Source organism: Emydura macquarii, unplaced genomic scaffold (assembly GCF_026122565.2).
Source record: "Emydura macquarii macquarii isolate MOO-44397 ecotype Brisbane River unplaced genomic scaffold, CSIRO-AGI_Emac_v2 contig_1551, whole genome shotgun sequence".
In the NCBI taxonomy this organism is placed as follows: Eukaryota; Metazoa; Chordata; order Testudines; family Chelidae; genus Emydura; species Emydura macquarii.
Window position 1 is genome coordinate 26271997 of NW_027131688.1, and position 21143 is coordinate 26293139.

The 21143-nt window shown below is 42.5% G+C and overlaps 1 protein-coding gene across 1 annotated transcript in view; it reads right to left on the reverse strand.

Annotated features, from left to right (window-relative positions):
- The window catches only part of CUNH14orf132 (chromosome unknown C14orf132 homolog), a 64945-nt gene extending 44244 nt beyond the window's left edge, over positions 1-20701 (reverse strand). Inside the window, exon 1 of the mRNA XM_067555106.1 lies at positions 20679-20701. Within this exon, the coding sequence (XP_067411207.1) occupies positions 20679-20690 (12 nt within the window). The 5' untranslated portion in view covers positions 20691-20701. The remainder of the gene's footprint in view (positions 1-20678) is intronic.
- Between the last annotated feature and the right edge of the window lie 442 nt (positions 20702-21143).

The following is a 21143-nucleotide window of genomic DNA, read 5'->3' on the forward strand; positions in this document are numbered from 1 at the left end:
CCAGAGAGCATGCACTGATGTATTACACTGAGTATGTAACATAAAAGAACTCTCTCTCCCGCTCCCACCCCCCCCCCCCACACACACACACACACACACACACACACACAACCCTTTGTTTTGCTGAACAGAAATGGCTTGCTGAATTGAGGCCCTCAATGGCAGTTTCTTTAGCATACTACCTTTTGCTGGAAGATCACCATATTGTCTTTTTATGGTTGTCACATATTCCAGAGAACAGAGATCACCGGGCAAATGTTATGAAAAGAGACCTAATTCTGTATTCACAACATCTGAAAAATACTTGCATTTCAAATTTTGTTAAAAATATGTCACACACTTAATGCGGAGTAAGGAAGATACTATCAAAACAAAGCATGCCCTCTTCTAAATCCTCTCTGCACACTAAGTCAAGGATGCCTGGGTAAAGATAAGGGCCAACCTGGAAAGCACAGTTGTAAGAGAAGTTTTCAAAGTGGCCCGCTTCTGTCCACTTTCCATGGATAATGATTTGTAAAGCTACCCTACCTTCCTGTGTATCTGGGGAGTGTGTTGGGGGGGATCTTTCATTTTCTTCTTTTTCTATCCCATCTATGCATTGAGCATAGACAATGAGCCAACTCAGGATTTCACAGATCTAGCTATCTGTGTATTTTCATAGCAAGCCTGGTCAAGTGGTGTGAGGCCTAGAATTGTGAAAAGGTAACACTCTTCGCAAAGACCATCACAGAAGGAGCTGCCAGTAACACCAAATGACGTTCATTTGTCATGTCCTAACTTTAATAACAGTCATTTTTATGTTGATAAAGTTCACCCACAATTGGTAAGCAAGGGAGGAAACTTGAGGACAGGTGAACAGGAAAAAAGGAGGTGTCTGAACTCACTCCCTTCCCCTCAACTGTTTTATTTTTAAGTTTTAAACATTTTTCTCCAAGTGACTGGGTGCCACCATGTACTGAAAATGGGATTCAGAGCCATTCAGATATGGGTTGCTGGATCAATCAGCCCAGACCGAGAGTGACCACAAGATATTTTGATGACTTCTATGAAATGGGTGTGGATGTTTTCACTCCAGGTGCATTAGATTCTACATCACAATTGACACAAACTCTGCTTGGGAGTTGTGGCAGAAAAGCCAGGGAAAGAATAAATAAAGACAGAAGTACCTTCTCTCCTGTAAAAGTTAAAGGCACACTGGTACAGAGCAGATTGGAAAGCTTGTGCTGCTGCTGTCTGTATTTTACATATTACGTGAACACAAGAGTTCAGTCTGCTGGGCTGCTAATCCAGCACATTCCACAAGCACTATATTCATGTGGGAAAACTATGTAAAAATATGATACAAATCCTTCACTTAAATAATATACAGTAGAACCTCAGAGTTATGAACATCTCAGGAATGGAAGTTGTTTGTGACTCTGAAATGTTCGTAACTCTGAACAAAACATTACGGTTGTTCTTTCAAAAGTTTACAACTGAACATTAACTTAATATATCTTTGAAACGCTACCATGCAGAAGAAAAATGCTGCTTTTTTTTTAGTAGTTTACATTTAAAACATTACTGTGCTGTATTTGCTTTTTTTTTTTTTTTCTTTGCAGCTGCCTGATTGCGTACTTCCGGTTCCAAATGAGGTGTGTGGTTGACTAGTCCGTTCGTAACTCTGGTGTTCATAACTCTGAGGTTCTACTGTATAGCACGTTTAATCCAAAGAGCTTTACAAGGTGGTGTTTATTATCCCCGTTTTGCAGATGGGGAAATTAAGGCATAGGGAGATGAAGTTATTTGCCCAAGGTCACATGCTGAACCAGTGTCATTGTCAGGATAAGAATGCATATCAGCTGGCTCTGAGTTCCATAGGCCAATAATGATACCCTTCTAAGTTGTGCTACTAGTCACGTTGGCCAACCCGAGTTTTGCAGCTCTGCCACAAAGCAATGGCTCTTGTTAGTACTTCCAAAAGGCCTGTGCTGAAGCTTGGGGGAACTGACTATGGACAATGCTAATAGAGGCAATAGTGCAGACATTTGCAAGTTTGGGGTCCCTTTCAGCAGGCGGCCAGCACACCCACTTAATCCCCGTTTTGTGGCGGCCCTCTCCACAGGAATGAATTTCACTCTTTGGCCTAAATCTAGGAAATGAGATAGGGAAGTCCAAGAAATGCCAGGCAGATCCGTGGGACTCTATTCCCAAAGAATATTTTCATACAAAGTCTGAAGACACAGGGGGAGACAGGAAGGCAAGGGGGGAAGTGGTTTAGCAAATGCTAACAATGAAAATGGAAGCCTGGCCCAAGAAAATAACATTTCTCCCTCCAGTCCGATTGTCCAGACATCCTACATCCACTTGAAGCAGAGTCCACTGTAACAGAGCAATCACATGTAGCTCAGAGCTATGAGCCTGTGCCCCAAATCAGCACATGCCTCACTTTAAGCACAGAAGTAGTCCATGAGATTGCTCACAAGCTTAAAGTGAGGCACATGCTTAAGTATCTCATGTAACTGGAGTCATAGATCAACTGAAGAGAACAACCCCCTCCCCTGCCCCAAGCCTTCAATATCAGATGCTCTGTCTTGGAAATTCTCTTTTTGAGAGGACACTTTCTGATCTGCCTCATTCACCCGTTACTTCTCCCTCCAAGCATGCACATGCTGCAGCATCCTCCAGAAGGGGGTTGCTTTAGTGAGCAGATAGGCTCTTCCTCCTTCCCAAGGACTGAACAGTCTGTGTCTACAGTGTGTAAGCTGATTTTTAGTTGCTTGACTATAGTTACTCCATTTTTGCAGCTTCTTTGTTTATAAGGCAAGGCCGTTCCACTCTGTGCACAGATCATGGAAAGTTCTTAGGAATGCAGAAGGAGATAAGCCTCGGCCGGATTCAGCAAGCTATGCAACCTTGATAGATAAGCTGTAGTTAGCTGCAAAACATCTGTAAAAGTATCTTATGAATAATGTATGCCAAATAATATAGACCAATAGTTATAGAGAAAATACGTTTGTGCCCTTGTAAGGGGGATATGTATGGTCTTGTCATGAATGTTTAAGTAGCAATAAGGTATAAAACTGTCTGTAATTCTTTGTTCGGGGTCTTTTACCACTGTCCACTTGTGGGCTTGGGAATTGACCTTCTGCAGAATAAACGCTTTTGGAGACTGTCCAGCCTGAAATCCTGTGTGGGTCTCTTATCGGTGCAGGCTAACGAACCACACTTGGAATCTTTTTCCAACAAGTGCAACCAGCTCCTGGCAGCTCCATGTTTCTGCAGTCCAAACCCTGATGCCCAGCACAGCAGTGTGTTCCTTGCTGATGCTCGATTGGTGGCTTTGGCAGAAGCTAAATAATGCTGCAAGTACCTATTGTTTTAAATGCTAAACATCATTTCTAAGATGTTTCCCCTTTTTTATAACATTATAACCACTTCTCAGAAATAAGTAGAACAGCAGCTCTAGCAAGGCAGCCAGTTTGGGGGGTCAAAAATGTCGTATTTGGTCATTCAGCATAAAGAACATAAGAACGGCCATGCTGGGTCATACCCAATGGTCAATCTAGCCCAGTATCCTTTCTTCTGACAGTGGCCAATGCCAGGTGCTCTGAAGGGAATGAATAGAACAGGTAATCATCAAGTGATCCATCCCGTCGGCCATTCCCAGCCTCTAGCAAACAGCAATTCCTGCCTGTCCTGGCTAACAGCCATTGAGGAACCTATCCTCCATGAACTTATCTAGTTCTTTTTTGAACCCTGTTATTGTGTTGGCCTTCACAACATCCTCTGACAAGGAGTTCCACAGGTTGACTGTGCATTGTGTGAAGAAATATTTCCTTTTGTTCGTTTTAAATATGCTGCCTATTAATTTCATTTGGTAGCTCCTAGTTTTTGTCATAAGAAGGAACATATAACACTTCCTTATTTAATTTCTCTACACACCAATCATGATTTTATAGACCTCTATCATATCTCCCCTTAGTCGTCTCTTTTCCACGCTGAAAAGTCACAGTTTTATTAATCTCTCCTCATACGGAAGCTTTTCCATATCCCCTAATCATTTCAGTTGCCCTTTTCTGTACCTTCTCCAATTCCAATATATCTTTTTTGAGATGGGGAGACCAGATCTCCACGCAGTATTCAAGATGTGGGCGTACCATGGATATTTTCTCTCTTATTATCTATCTCTTTCCTAATGATTCCTAACATTCTGTTTGTGTTTTTGACTGCCACTGAACATTGAGTAGATGTTTTCAGAGAACTACCCACAATGACTCCAGCATCTCTTTCTTGAGTGGGAACAGCTAATTTAGACCCCATCATTTTATATGTATAGTTAGGATTATATTTTCCCATGTGCATTACTTTGCATTTATCAACATTGAATTTCATCTTCCATTTTGTTGCCCAGTCACCCAGTTTTGTGAGATCCCTTTGTAACTCTTCACAGTCTACTTTGGACTTAACTGTCTTGAGTAGTTTTGTATCATCTGCAAATTTTCCCACTTCACTGTTTATCCCCTTTTCCAAATCATTTATGAATATGTTGAACAGTACTGGTCCCAGTACAGACACTTGGGGGACACCACTATTTACGTCACTCCATTCTGAAAACTGACCATTTATTCCAACCCTTTGTTTTCTATCTTTTAACCAGTTACTGATCCAGAAGAGGATTTTCCCTCTTATCCCATGATCGCTTACTTTGCTTAAGAGCCTTTGGTCAGGGACGTTGTCAAAGGCTTTCTGAAAATCTAAGTACACTATATCCACGTGATCACCCTTGTCCACATGCTTGTTGACCCTCACAAAAAATTTTAGTAGATTGATGAGGCATGATTTCCTTTTACAGAAATCAGGTTGACTTTTCCCCAACAAATTGTATTCATCTATGTGTCTGATAATTCTATTCTTTATTTAATTTCAACCAATTTGCCTGGTACTGAAGTGAGGCTTACTGGCCTGTGATTGCCTCTGGAGCTTTTTTCAAAAATTGGCATCACATTAGCTATCCTCCACTTATCTGGTACAGAAGCTGATTTAAATGATAGGTTACATACTACAATTAGCAGTTCTGCAATTTCACATTTGAGTTCCTTCAGAACTCTTGGGTGAATACCATCTGGGCCTGGTGACTTATAACTGTTTAATATATCAATTTGTTCCAAAACCTCCTCTAATGACACCTCAGTCTGGGACAGTTCTTCAGATTTGTCACCTAAAAGGTATGACTCAGGTTTGGGAATCTCCCTCACATACTCAGCCATGAAGAACGATGCAAAGAATTCATTAATTTCTCCACAAAAGGCTTATCTTCCTTGAGTGCTCCTTTAGCATCTCAGTTGTCCAGCGGCCCCACTGGTTATTTAGCAAGCTTCATGGTTCTGATGTACTTAAAAAAATTTTTGCTGTTATTTTTTGAGTCTTTGGCTAGCTGTTCTTCAAATTCTTTTTTAGCTTTTCTAATTATATTTTTACACTCCCTTGCCAGAGTTTATGCTCCTTTCTATTTTCCTCAATAGGAAGTAACTTCCACTTTTTAAAGAATGCCCTTTTGCCTCTAACAGCTTCATTTATTTTGTTGTTTAGCCATGGTGGCACTTTTTTGATCCTCTTGCAAAGTTTTTTTAAATTTGGGGTATACATTCAAACTGAGCTTCTATTATGGTGTCCTTAAAAAGTTTCTATGCAGCTTGCATGGATTTCCCTTTTGGCACTGTACCTTTTAATTTCTGTTTAACTAACTTCCGCATTTTTGAGTAGTTCCTCTTTCTGAAATTAAATGCTACCGTGGTGGGCTGCTTTGGTGTGTTCCCCTCTATCCCCACAGGGATGTTAAATTTTATTATGTTATTGTCACTATTACCAAGCAGTTCAGCTATATTCACCTCTTGGACAAGATCCTGTGCTCCACTGAGGACTAAATCAAGAATTGCCTCTCCTCTTTTGGGTACCAGGACTTGCTGCTTCAAGAAGCAGTCATGTAAGATGTCAGGAAACTTTATCTCTGCCCATCCTGAGGTGACATGTACCCAGTCAATATGGGGATAATAATAATGGGGGATTTCAACTGAGTTTTTTTTATTTTTATAGCCTCTCTAATCTCCCTGAGCATTTCACAGTCACTATCGCCATCCTGGTCAGGTGGTTGGTAGTATAACCCTACTGCTATATTCTTATTATTCAAGCATGGAATTACTTCCATAGAGATAGTACTATCCATAAGGAGGAGTCAGCTTGTGAAATAAAAGAATTGGCACTTGGTCTGACTCTGCTTCCCAACATCTGTTTCTAATAGGCTTCCAGCTCATCTGAAGTGACTGGAATACTGATTTTTTCTAGTTAGCTGGTTCTTGGCAGGTTTGGGGCCTGACAGCTAATATGAGCATAGAATTCAACACTGAATGGGAGCGACTAAGTTTAGGAGCAGGAATAAGTGTGGTTTCAAACTTGACATGCTGGGAGACATACATAAAAGGAGCTGTGTGTGGGTGTGAGCGTGTGTGTGGGCGTACAGTAGCTGCAAGTAATAAACCAAATTCTGGCTGCCATGCCCCTAGAGACTCATGTCAGAGCATTTACAGGCAGAGAGGTAGCACATTAGGGATATTTTTCCTCTGCTCCTGGTTGGAGCAGACATTCACCAGACATTCAGCACCAGACATCTTAAAGCCATGTGCTGGGATTAGAGGGAAGGGGCATAACCAATGCATTTGTGAGTTAACGTCACTCTACCACAGGTGAGGGCATCGCAAGGTCCACACATCACTTTACACTTCAAAATGCACCCTTGAGTGCATCTGTCCCCTGGCCCTGCAATGGGAATTACAGACATCTCAGATATGCAAGCTATTTGTGCTTCTGGCACGAACAACACACAGATAGTATGTACACTCAGGCCAGGTTCTCCTTTCACTCATACTGGGTTTTACACCAGTGTTACTCCATTGATGCTGATCAAGTTATTCCTGATTTAGCTCTGACCATGCGAGGAGAATTAGGCCCTTAGAGGACAGCACAAATATTTCCGATTTACTGCTGCTCTGGCTGGACCCCCACTGAGATGACAGCGCTTGTCTGTTGAAAGCACCTTTTTATTAAGATCAGTGCTGATTTCTATTTTAAGGCACCCGTTTTACATGATGGACCAGGTAAGTCATTTAGGGGGTTAACAATGGTGCTTTCTATGCTATAACGCTCACCTAGGCAAGGGACTATGTGAAATGATAGCAATGCCGGTGCTAGGGTGCCCTAGGCAGGAATATTTCCCTTCCACACAGACAACATATACTAATAATGAATAGGGGGCCCCCTTGAGCTGCTTGGGGCCCTAAGCAATTGCTTAGTCAGCTTGTGCTTAGGGCCAGCTCTGAATGATAGATGGAAGACTGATGAATCTAGCTAGCTTAGACACATAATGCAGTACATTCATTGAAGGGATTTTCTGCCATGGAAGTCCTTGCAGATACACTAAACACGCTAACAAAGCTGTTCACTGCTGACTTTACCTGTGCTACCATTCTAATTTTCCACTTTCCGCATTACTGCCTGTCTTTTGAAGGATCCAAATTGGGATTTTTAAGTGACACTTATTCGATAACATGCCAATATTCAGGTAAACAGTAGGATGGACTCTCATGCTGTAGCTCTAAGTCTCACACAAAGTTTTGGCTTGGTTTGGGGTTTTCTGAGGATGTAGGAAATAGTTTGCTTTAATAGTTTTTTTTTTTTTAAATGTCATTGGGCAAAACTATTCAGTGCTGAGTGTTGCCTAGCACAGGAATTGGAGCAAGTGAATCAGGAGCCAAAACTGGCTCCCTAATTCTCAGCCCCACGTGCAGCACAATTTAAAGCTTCTGCCAGGCAGTGTCTGCCACTGGCAGAGTGGCCTTCGGAGGGATGCTGGCTGTGGTGGAGGGGTGATGTAAAGGGGCCACAGAATCTTGCCTATTATCTATAACAGCCACATAAAATTCTCAAGAAAGTGTATCAGCCTGTGACAGGGTGCGGGGTACAGCACCTGAGCCAGCATTCTGGTCACTGCAGTTCTAGGTACTTACTCCAGAGCAGAGCTGATTAAGAAGAGCTGTGCCTAACTGATGGGCTGAGGAGAACTAAAAGGCTAATTAAGCCATTAGGCAGAGGACACAAAAGGCACAGGGAGAAAGCAGGAGTGGGGGAAGCAGACACCAAGATTGCTCTGCCCGTAGGAGCTGGGGGCTCCCTAGGTATAAGGCTCTATAGTGTATACAGGTGGTAGGAACCAGCACTGTAAATAAACTACACTGGGTGTTTTACCAGCATAAAGGTCTCTGAACTGTCTGTGGACTTGAGCAAGGGCAGGAGTGAGCCGGACTGCCTCAAGGCCCATAAAAATCTCCTCTAACAATGATAATGATTATTATAATTAAAATAACTAATGATAACTTACTCACTAGCCCACAAAGAATGTTACTTGCCAGTAAAGCAGATCTGTTTATTCATTCTTCATAAAGTATCTGTCTAAATTTAGCACTTTTTGCTGTTTGCACTTTATCCCTGCACTGAGTTATACAAAAAGGGCTTGTGTAACTCAGAGCTAGATTTTCTGAAGGATACATGTTGCAACTCTGTGTATGTACACTTAGGACCCAGTACTGTAAGAATGGAAGGAATATTCCAAGAATTTACTTCCCATTGATTTCAAAGGAGCTGACAGTGCTCAGCCCTTGTTAAAAGAGTGCCCAGAGCATTGCAGTATTGGGCCCTTAGAACAGGGCAAAATATGCACGTAAGAATGAACAGTATATTCAACCTGCCATGTGGCGCTCCTTCAATCTTGTTTCCTCTTCACACTTCCACCTCTTACAATTTCCTCTTTACAATGGACCCCAGCAGAGCTCCTGCCATAACAAAGCTGGGAAATAGTCCTTTTTTATTTTTTAAAGGAGTGTTGATGAATAATATCAGTGTCTGTTCCAAATGTTTTTATCCACTTCATTTTTGCACTAGCAGGAAATTTAAAAAAAGACTCTGGTACTAATTGTTAAAGATTCAGAATGTAATGACTGGGGATGTGGTGATTCATAACAGACTCAGAACTAAAATCATAATTGTAATACTTCATAAAATTCAATTATTTGCTGATTGCCACATAAAACCGACAGCAAAGGGGAGCACCTGTTCTCTGCAAATTATATGTGTGAGCACACACATAAACACAAACTAATGAATGTGAAACCCAGGGGTCCACAAAAGGTACATAAACACCCCTACCTTTGCTTGCCTGGAAGTGTCCATAATTTCCGGTGAGACAAGATGGGTGAGGTAATATCTTTTATTGAACCACCTTCTGTTGGTGAGAGAAACAGAGCTCTCCTTCAACTCTGTGTAAGCTCAAAAGCTTGTCTCTCACCAACAGAAGGTGGTCCAATAAAAGATATTACCTCACATATCTTGTCTGTCTAATATCCTGGGACCAACACAGCTACACCACTGCATATGCCATATACTAATTTCCAATGGAATATTTATCATTGATTTTTTACAGGAGAGAGAAATAGATGATTGCTGGCATTAATCATTTTAAAATTATTCCTTCCAAAAAATACCTAGCCCCAACTTTGTTTGGGTTACTCCTAGAGCACGAGATAAAGCACTTCTTTAATTGTAGTCTTCCTCCCACTCTGATAGGTCTTGCTCTCCTAAGGTACTAAGGAAGTTCTTTAGCATGTGCTTCACTTAAGCTGATGAATGCCCCCACTGATGTCAATGGGACCACTCGTGCTTAAAGTATAGCACATGTTTAAATGCTTTGCTGGAAAGAAGTCAAAGTTCTTAGCATCTCCCATGATCAAGCCTATAATGCTGGGACAAAGCAGCCTCTTCCAATGCACAGTGTAAGAATTTCACAAAACAAACCAACCAAATCCCTGCAAAATCAAGGTAAAAAACCTTGTTGGCACAAAGATTCTGCTACTTGAGAAGGAACATGATTTGGAGATGCTTTATTGGTCTCCACCACTCCTGAAGCTAGAGATATTTCCTTTCAGATTCTGCCAATGCCATATGAGATCAAATCCCAGACAGGCCACACGAAAGACTACTCGCACCACAGCCCCTAGCAGCAGACAGTTTTTTGTATAGTAACTGGCCCGAACATCATCCTGGATCTGAACACGGCTGACTTCTTTGTTGAGAGGGTATGGGGTGGAATTTGATCTGTTTATCTATAATGGCCCATACCAAAACCCCTAATCTTAAAAGACCCTTGAACTTTGAGAATTTTGCAGCATGAGCCCATCTCTGATCTTTTGGTTTCCCAACGGGTTGATCCATTTACTATGGGTCAAGACATTCTAGAGCTGTATGGATTAAAGGATTCCAAAGAAAATTACTTTAACTTTTGGAGAACAGCAAAGCTGGTAGAGGAATGTATGGTGCCTTACTAAGTGTTTATGCAAGTTTGTATTGAACTGATCATGTCTTCATGTAAGAGGTCTGCATCCAGTTAGATAGGATTATTAATGTTAGATGCTAAGGATCAAGGAGGATTTGGCTTTTAAGTCTAAAAAGCTGATGGGTGATACTCATGCATCTTTAAACTTCCTTTTCTATGTTTTTTTCTTTCCCATGATGTTATACTGTTTTGCAGACCAGAATATTTCCCTGAACTTGTGCCAAAGAAAGAGTAAGTTCCCAAATGTGATCAGCGCATGCCTGAATATCACACACCTACTCAAGGTACCAAGCAAGTCTGCAAGATTTAACTCTTTAAGCAGATATCGAATCCAGGTTTGAACACACACATCTAGAATCAGTAGCCAAGATTCTGCCTTATGCTGGGACCCCTTTATGCTGTTCTAGTAGTGTAAATGGGCTATAAAGGGGGTTTCAAATGGCCCCTGCAGAATACCCTCATTGTCAGGGGTTCTCCAAATAGCATACAGACATTATAATAGCTCTACACTGATGTCACCTCCTGGACTCTATGGTGGGGAGGTGGTGGGGTTGATTGGGAAGGTGGAGACATGGCAAGATCACCCTATGATCTGGCTGCTCTGTGCTAACGTAACAATCCATTGAGTGTATTTAGAAGATGGCACAATTCAGAGCAGCCCTCAGGTTTCTCTAAGCTGCCCTGGGAACCAAGAACCCATTCCTGTCAAAAGGGCCTGATCCATGCCCATTCAAGTTAATGGGAAGACTCACATTCCACACAGAATATGGGAACAATTAAAATAGGATCACTGTATTAACTAAATGTATGTGCTTTTCTGTATCCTGCTATATTATTTTTAACCTGTTTCTTTAACCTCCACAGTGCACTGTTGAACCACACTTTAACATCTTTTAACATTACGCCACGGTGTAAGATGTGCCTACCCCTAGCAGAAATTCAAGATTAGAAAGCTCTCTCTAGCATCGTAAACAATTTATACTTAATCAAAGCAAACTGAAATTGCAGCCCTAAGAGTTAACTTTTACTTGACCTTGAATTCTCAGAAGTTATACAAGAAAATCTTTTGAACGAGGCAGAACAGAAAGATAATTTAATATGGTGAATTACACTTGTGCCTATGAACTCATTTAAAACCTTAGCTGCATTCTCTAGAGTCTTAAATGGCTTAGTCTTTTCCTTACCAGATACTCCTTTTGTTGGTACAATGCAGAGGACATTGATGGGGTTCAGAAAACAGTAGTAGCTTACATAGCATGTTGTGCAATAAAAAAATACAATTTTCACTTTCACTATTGAGCAAAAAATACTTCTATGTAGTATTCGAGAGTGGTGGGGCACTGGGGGGAATATTGCAAATATAAACCCTAAAAAATAACTAACTGGAGCTAGTTCTATAGTTGGCATACATCATAGCACTGATATGTATCACACTGAAGACCACATAACCATTCTTCTTCACCAATTTTTTTTAAACGTCACTTAAAATTGTTGTCTAATTACAGAGTGTTTAAAAACACGAAAACAAAAAAACAAAAACAAAAATACACTTCCTTGTCTGGTATTGGGTTGTGGTCACTGACAAAATAATTCATAGATTCCAAGGCCAGATGGGACCATTGTGATCATCTAGCCTGATGTTCTATATTACACAGACCATAGGACTTCCCCAAAATAATACCTAGAAAATCTCTTTTAGAAAACTGTCTAATCTTGATTTTACAATGGTCAGTGATGGAGACTCCATCATCATTATTTTCATCATAATTACCCTCATCATCAAAAATGTGCACCTTATTTCCAGTCTGAATTTGTCCAGCTTCATCTTCCAGTCATTGGATTGTATTACATCTTTCTCTACTAGACTGAAGAGCCCATTACTAAATATTTGTTCCCCATATAAATATTTAGACTAATCAAATCAACCCTTAACCTTCTCTTTGTTAAGCTAAATAGATCGACTGAAAGAGTTCAGTCACTTTGAGGCATGTTTTCTAATCTTTTAATCATTCTTGTGGCGCTTTTCTGAACCCTCTCCAATTTACCATCATCCTTCTTGAACTGTAGGCACTGGAACCGGACACAATATTCCAGTAGTGGTCACACTAGCATCGAATACAGAAGCAAAATAACCTTTCTACTCCCTACTCAAGATTCCCCTATTTATGCATTGCAGAATCGCATTAGATCTTTTGGTCACAGCATCACACTGGGAGTTCATGTTCAGCTGACTAGCCACCATGACCCCCCAAATCTTTTTTAGAGTCTCTTCTTCCCAGGATAGGGTCCCTCATCGTGTAAATATGCCCTACGTTCTTGGTTCCTAGATATATACCGTATTTCCCCATGTATAAGATGCTCCCATGTATAAGACGCACCTTAATTTTGGGGCCCAAAATTTGAAAAAAAATGTATTACGGTACATCAGCGGTTCTCAACCTTCTTTCCCCCGAGTACCACTCGGGCCAGGTACCCGACCCGAGTACCACTCGGGGAAAAAAAGGGAGGGGACTTGCGGCGGGGTTTCGCCGCGGCGGCGGGAGAGATTTCCGGCGCGGCTTCCCGGCGGCAGGGAGAGACAGGCGGCGGGGTTTCGCGGCGGAAACAATACCGGCCGCCGAAACCCTTCCGCCCGTTCCCCTTCTTCACCGGCAAAGCTTCGCAGGGGTGGGAGGGAAGGCCCATTCGGCGGCGGCGCGCGTACCACCCGGCCCTGGGGTAAAAAAATCTACAACCACTGTATAAGACGCACCCAGTTTTTAGACCCCAAATTTTTCGAAAAAAGGTGTGTCTTATACATGGGGAAATATGGTATATTTACATTTAGCTGTATTAAAACACATGTTGTTTGCTTTCACCCAGTGTAAAAAGTGATCCAGATCACTCTGAGTGACCTGTCCTCTTCATTGTTTATCTCTCCCACAATTTTTGTCATCTGCAAATTTTATCAGTGATGATTTGATGTTTTATTCCAGGTTGCTGATAAAACTTTAGATAGCATAGGGCCTAGAACCAATTTCAGCAGGTCTCCACTGGAAACAGACCTGCATGATGACCATTCCCCATTTACAATTATATTTTGAGATTTATGAGCCAGTTTTTAATCTGTTTTGTGTGTATGATGTTAATTTTATATTGTTCCAGTTTTTAATCAAAATGTCATGCAATATGAAGTCAAACGACTTACAGAAATCTAACACTATTACCTTTATCAACCAAACTTGTAATCTCATTAAAAAATATCAAAAAGATATAAAGTTAGTTGGACAGGATCTATTTTCCACAAACCCATGTTGATTTGCATTAATAATATTATCCTTCTTTAATTTTTTATTAATCAAGTCCCATATCAGCGGCTCCATTATCTTGCCTGGGATCAATGTCAGGCTGACAGGCCTACCTAGGTCACCCCATTTACCCTTTTTAAAAACTGCCAACATTAAACTGCCCAGTGAGATCCTCAGCCAGTTCTTTTAAAACTCTTTGATGCAAGTTATCCAGACCTGCTGATTTAAAAATGTTTAACTTCTGTTGTGTAGCTTCTGTTTAATATCCTCCAGTGATACTAATGGAATAGAAAGAGTGTTATCAGCACCATATGATGAGACTAGATCATCTGTTTTTCCCCAAATACAAGACAGAAATATTTATTGAATAGTTTTGCCTTTTCTGCATTATTGATAATTTTACCATTTCCATCTAGTAATGGACCAATACCACTCTCCCGATTCTTTTTGTTCCTAATATATTAAAAAAAACTTCTCCATATTGTTCTTGGCTTTGCTGCCCATAGATTTCTCCTTGTGTCCCTTTGCTTCCCTTATCAATTTTCTACAGTTCCTTACTTGTGATTTATATAACTATCAATTTCCTCTTTTTCAATTTTATTTTTATAGCCGCCTTCACTTCCCCTCTAAACCAGGTCAGTTTTTAAATCAGCACAGCTTTCTGATATACAGTCAGAATTCAGGGCTCAGTCCTGCAAATTATTGAATGCTCTCAGCTCCCAGTGGGCACTGATAGTGTTCAGCACCTCACAGAATTGAATCCTTATTTTGGAAGGATGAATCTCTTTGTAAAATAAAAAGAGGCCAATTTTATTTCTGAGATTACTTACAGTACAAATGTGCTCTCAGGTGATCAAACAACACACAAAGATAAAATATATATACTATAATATATCTCAACACTGGAATGCTAACATCTCATATACTGTATTTGCACAAGTGCACAACTGTACACTTTAAAGTCCATATTAAAATGCAAAATCTTACATTGTAGCATGGGTCACCACACAGAAATCAATGGGAGTGCTTGCAAGAGTAACAATTGTTCAGGACTGCAGGATTGGGCCATAAGTGAACACACACGATAAGAAAGCATGGACACAGTCTCACAAAATCTTTTTTGACAGCTGTGACTTATCTGTTGTGATCAAGAACAGTACTTCATAACATACTAATAAATGCACTAGAACCAAGATTTTCAAACATGAGTGTCTAAAATTAGGCACCTAACTCCACATTTAGGCACCTACACAAAAGTAGTCAGATGTTTAGAGATGCTGAGCATTCAAAGCTCCTATTGATTTCAATAGTTTTCGGTGCTCAGCACTTCTGAAAACCAGGCGACTTCTATACAGCTGCCTAAATGGAAAAGCAAGTGCTTAACTTCAGACATCCAAGTTCGCAAATTTTAGCCAATAGCGTATTTTTAGTAGAAATACTAGAGTCCAAGAGGGAACTCCACTACTAGCATTAAATTTTCACTGAGACATGAAGAGAAAGAGACTTGGTGCAAATTAAATGAGGCCAGATCGTAAGCCAGTGTAAGTCAGCCTAGCACCACTTAGGTCAGTTGAGTTGACCCAATTTACACCAGCTACCAAAGTGTGCAGATCAGAGAGGCTCTGCCGTACATAATATTGTTTCATGGTGTTTCACAGAGCTTCAGCTAATCAGGCTGTGGCTCATCATGTATGGTAAGGGTGGGTAACTGGCAGCCCACTAGCTGTATCCAGTCCACCAGATCATTTTATCTGGCCCACCCACAGCAGGGTCACGGCCCCAGAATTTAAGATTGAGCCAGGTCGCTGAGGGGCGCAGTCTTTTAGTAAAGCTGCTGGTGCCTCATACCACTCTCTTTGGCTCCCCTTACCAATCAATACACGCTCCAACGCTACCCCACACCACTCTGCTTGAGTTACTGTCCCCCATTGTCTAATTGCTTAGGAGCTGAGAGCAAATCAGATTCTGGCCAGGCTACTTTAATGAGGGGTGAGAGCAGGGCACACCCCTGCCAATAGGGAGGAAGTACCCAGAGCTAGGTGGCATGGGATGGAGCTGGAGCCTGTGTTGATGGGGAACTGAGCGCAGACCAGGACTAGGCACAGGAGCCAATGTGCTGGGTCACAACGCCACTCAATGGCTCAACTACCTCTCCATCACTCTGTCCCATGTCTTGCCTCCCGACTTTGGTTATGGCCTTACCATTGGCTCCCACCTCCCACAGTCAACTGATTGTGGCCAGCCCCAATCCACGCCCCCACACACACCTCCCTCAGCTGTGGGTGGGTCCAATGGGGAGCCAGTAACCAGAGCTGGGTGACATAATGTCAGATCTCTTCCCTGCTGGCATGACGCGAAGGGGGGGAGAGTTGCTGGGCAAAATCTGAGTGTGTTTTTTTGATCCAGGGCAGGGGCTCATGCTCCCAGACTGGAGCTGTGTCCATGGAGACGCAGAGCAGAGGCAGACAGGAAGCAACAGAGAACAAAACACCTTTAGTAGTTATTTTTTGTTATTTTCATTTACTAAGGGGTTGTCCGTAAATTACACAATACCTTTTTCAGTGATTTTTCCAAGGCCCCTCCACCCTTGTAACACTGAAATAAACATGAAAATTAAGGATCCACCCACACCCTAGTGGGTTACATAATTAATGGACAACCCCAAATCCCCAGCTCTTCTGCACACTGAAATAAAAGGTTCATGAAAGATTTGTTTAAACTATTTTTTATTTAATTAAAGGCTGAGTTATAAGGGGCTTTTATATTTAAAAAACACTTCAGTTTTACACTGTTAATACCCAGTTAATTGTATGTCAACATGCTATATATAGCAAACATGTCTGAGTTATGCAATAAGTAGCCTCAAAAAACAAAAACAAAAAACCCCAAAACCAATGCATGGCCTGCCTAAGGGTTTTAGTGGTGTATCATGTACCGTGTGAATGCATTACCTAATGTGCGATATACAAAGCCTCTCACAGGAATATTAATGGCCCGATGAACTCACAAGAGCAAGGATATTCAGTTGAGATTTAACCTTTGTCTTTGTGGCTAGCTAGCTATGCCCTTCACTCACAAGCACTGCCTATCTTGACATAAAAATCAGGTATAATATTTATGCATCTGGCATTTATGCAGTAAATGGCAAATAATTTTACTGGATCTCATGAAGCACTGAAAGGTGCTCCTGCCCCCATCGCTGGTCATCTCCTGTCCTCAGACATCCTCTCCTTTAACCACCAACTCCTCACTTTCCTTGTCAACCAGGGCCAACTCAGTGCACCATGTCACCACAGATGCTATGGACACAGATGGCTCCAGCCACGCCGAGCAGATTGAAAACCAAGGGGTAGTTTGAAAGATGAAGAGTTGTGTAAATACAGTAGGCAACATGATGACAACACTAAGCATTTGAACCTCTAGGATAATATTATGTCAACCAGACCATATGTTTCGATCACACACTATATTAATTAAAAAAAAAAAAGAGAGAGAGAGAGAGAGAGAGAGAGAGAGCAGACAAAGGAAGATGGAAAATGGGCAACAAACACTAGAGATTGTGTCTGCGGGTATGAAATTACACGTGGGGAGAGAGAAAGGAATTAGGGTTGTTTCATTCGGAGAGAATATAAAATAAGAGGTGCTGTGTAAGAGTACAGTGAAGGCTAGTTGGGCAACTCTGCTAAACGTAGCAACCTTAATATGGATTAAAGGAGATGCTGCTTTACATAATGTGCACATAAGAGCCTGGATCATCCCCTCCCATGCAAAAGAGTTTAATTGAAGGAAATCTGCACAAAGATGTGCTCATGGAGCTCTCCCATTTCACCTAAGGGGCAGATCCCTTAGAGTTCCTTTGGCTCTTGGGAAATGCAGAGGGCCCATAGGATTGTGGCCCCTGGCAGCATGGCTTTGGAGCTGGACTCACAGGAACTCCTGTGGCCATGGCAGTTCGCAGGACCACAGGAAAAGATAATACAGCTCCAGGTTGTTTAATCTTTTCCTCCTGTGGTCCATGGGGCTAGATGAGCATTTGTCTACGCTTCGATCCACTCAATCCTTGCCCAGTCTCCATCCCATCCCCCTGAGTGGACCCCACACCAGCAATTCTCCCGTCGGAGACTCCAAGCAGAGATGTGGGGAAATAACATTCTGAAGGCACCAGACCTTCCACCCCTCTTCACCACAAGAGGAGGAGATCTGTATGTAAACAGATCTGTGGAGGGATGATCTCATTACATCTGTAGCAGCACTCACTGCAGCAGGATATTAACAACATAAATAACTGAGTTTAAAAATACTCAGAGGTTCATATAAAGAATAGATCCTGAAATTTCACCAGGTAGGATATTGAAGAGATTATTCATTTTCATATTTCAAGGCAAAAGTTGGAGTGTCAGAAACAAACCAACCCTTTTACATCTCATACCTATTAAAATTATTAATAGGTGACTTTTGTGGAGAAAAAAGGGATACAGCTCTTCACCATTTTGACTATACTGAAGATGGGGGAAATAGGATTTTTGGAAAGGCAGAATAGTAAATAGCAAATATAGTGCTAAAAAGGGAATGTAGATGGTCTTGTAGTTAAGGCACAGGTTTGGGGCTCAGGAGATGTGGGTTCTATTTCAGATATGCCACAGACGCTCTCTGTGACTTTTGGTCAATCACTTAATCTTTCTCTGCCTCAGTTCCCCATCTGTAAAATGGGGATGATGTTTCTCTGCCTCACAGTGGTGCCGTGCAGATGAACACATCAGTGACTGTGAGGCACCCAGAGACCATGGTAATGGGGACCACAGAAAAATTTATAACTAAGTAAATAAACTCCCTCTTAAGCAGGGACACCTGGCATGTATAACAATTTTCTTTGAATAATCCAGCACTGGACTCTGTTGGAGGAATGAGAGCAGATTAGATGAACCACTGATTTTTTCCCCCAGGATGGCATTTCTTAGAGAATATTCTTATTAGGGACATTCCCACTGAACTTGAGGGACTTATGTCACTTTTGAGCAATGGGGTCACCCCTCCTTCAGAAGGGCACCATAAAAAAAAGTAGGCTGCAGAGAGGGAGAGGACTGCATACAGGAGAACACTACCATCCTGTTAATGAAATACAGGACACTTGGGATCAAATTTTGCTCTCAGTTACACTCACGCAATGCAATTGAAGTCAGTGTCCATTACACTGATGTAAACTGAGAGCAGAATTTGGCCCTTAGTATATTTCTAAACAGAGATGGACAGAATCCTCTGGCAAAGTTCAGACCTGGATCCAAGTTTTGCAGATTACACCCATCTCTCTTTAAAAACCACAAACAAAAAAAACCCAACCCAATAAAATTACCCTGAAAGTATCCTAAAATTACTGTCTATTGAAGATACCCTATTGGCATAAAAACCTGTGTGTTTTCACAATGTATCTTAGATACAGCATCTCTTAAAACAAAAAATCACAATGCCGCCTGGGTCTCAGGGATTTCTTGGCCTTGATATCTGGAACCACTGAATTGCTCTCCCTATAGTAAATGTTTATTTCACTGTATATTTATAGGGCTACCCCACGGAACTTAGTTGACAGCTTGTCATACATTTGTGAATACACATGACATATACAGAAACAGTTTTCAGAATCAGAAAATAATGTATATAAGCACACAGACATGTACACACACACAGTTATAGAAAGAAAAACAGATTGTATACTGTACTCCCATTCATATTTCAGGAGATAAAATAATCCCTGACTCTGGTGGGAAAAATGCTGCTTTCACTCCAATTTGAAAACAACATAATAAATGAAATAGAAAGCAGGGCTGCATAAGGAGATGACCATTGATTTTATACAATCACATTTCCTCCTTTGAAGCATCCAGCAGACATTAGCACTGGAAATATTTTATGCTTGCTCCTCCTTTAATACAACATAATCCAATTTAACATGAAATCACCTGGCATAAATTTGAAGCTTATCATAATATAAATGAAAGGTTTGGCACTCAGCTGAGTACCAACAGGCAACTAAAAAATAAGATTTTGCTTCTAATGTTGCTGATTTTGTGCCCCTGCAAAAATATAAACCTAGCAGTAAAGAGGCAACTGTGATAACTATTTATAGAGAACAGCAGCTCCATTTTCAGAAGTGAAGCTATGTTCACTGTAAACAGCTGTTCAAAACAAGTGCTGTCTGCTGCTTTGTGCATAGGAAGTCTTATTAATATGGTGCCTACTGATTTCCTGGAGGGTCTTTGAGAAAATGAAGCGACTGTACTAGGGACAGTCAATTGACTGTTATGAAACTGATTGTGATTAATAGTCTCTGTGATCGAGTCAATACAACTTTTTATTTCCATGAAAGGGTGATGGCACTGAAATCTTGCTGGTTTTCTTTCCCCAGGGAGACCAAGGAGAATCCCTTCTCTCCCGTGCCAAATAATGACATTGTACAATTTAAACGATCACAGCTGTAAAGTGCCCGAAAACAAAAACCAAAACCAACCAAACAAAAAAGCAGGATTGACTGTACACAGAAGAACCCTCCCTACATTGCCAGCAGTTCTGGTCAGTGCTCGCCTTGTAAACAGAGCTACAGAGTCACTAGATAAAGGACCCTCCCTGCTGGCAGGGGGTGGGGGAAGATCAGCTATCACAATACAGCCGCTCTGATCCATCTCCCCTGAAGTCAGCCCGACGCCCGGCTCCCTCTCGCAGCCCCAGGCTACTAGCTGTGTCAGTGCAGCAGCCCCCGCCGTGCCCGGGCCACCCCTGAGCCTCAGGCAGGCGCAGGGAGAAGAAAGCAACATCTGTCTCACACAGCCCACCTGCCCGGCTCTCTCCAGCCTGGTCTGGAGGCTGAGGCCGGGCAGCCCCAGGGAGGGGGGAGTAGCGGGGGAGGAAGCGGATTCAGACCCGCGGAGGGGAGGGGAGGGCTAGGCAGGTACCAGAATTTGGTGCCGCTGGCCCCTTACCTGGGCAGCCATGAAAGAAAGGTCCATGGTGCTGCTGGTGCTGCTGCTGCTGGAGAGGCTGCTGCTGCTGCCCGGGGTCGGCAGGTCCCGGGGGCGCGGCGGAGGAGGCGGAGGAGGGAGCGGGTCCTCCCCCAGCAGCCGCCGCGGGCGCGTTAGCAGTTCCAGCTCAGTGCGATCGCGGCGCCCCGGCAGCAGCCCGGCTCCCCGCAGCCTCCGCTCATGGTCTGCGCGGCAGCGGCTCAGGCAGCGCGCGGCAGCTCCCAGCACAGCCGCCGCCGAGCCTGCCTGTGCCGTCATGTGATTGCCCCCTCCCCCGCCTGCCGCGCAGCCGAAAGCCCCGCCGCCCTGCCCGGCTTCTCCCGCCCCTGCTCAGGGGACCCGGACCGGCCCGATCCGCTGCCGCGGGGGGGCCGAGCCGTGCGAGCTTGGCTGAGCGTGTCACAGCGATCAGCTCCCTGCGGCGCC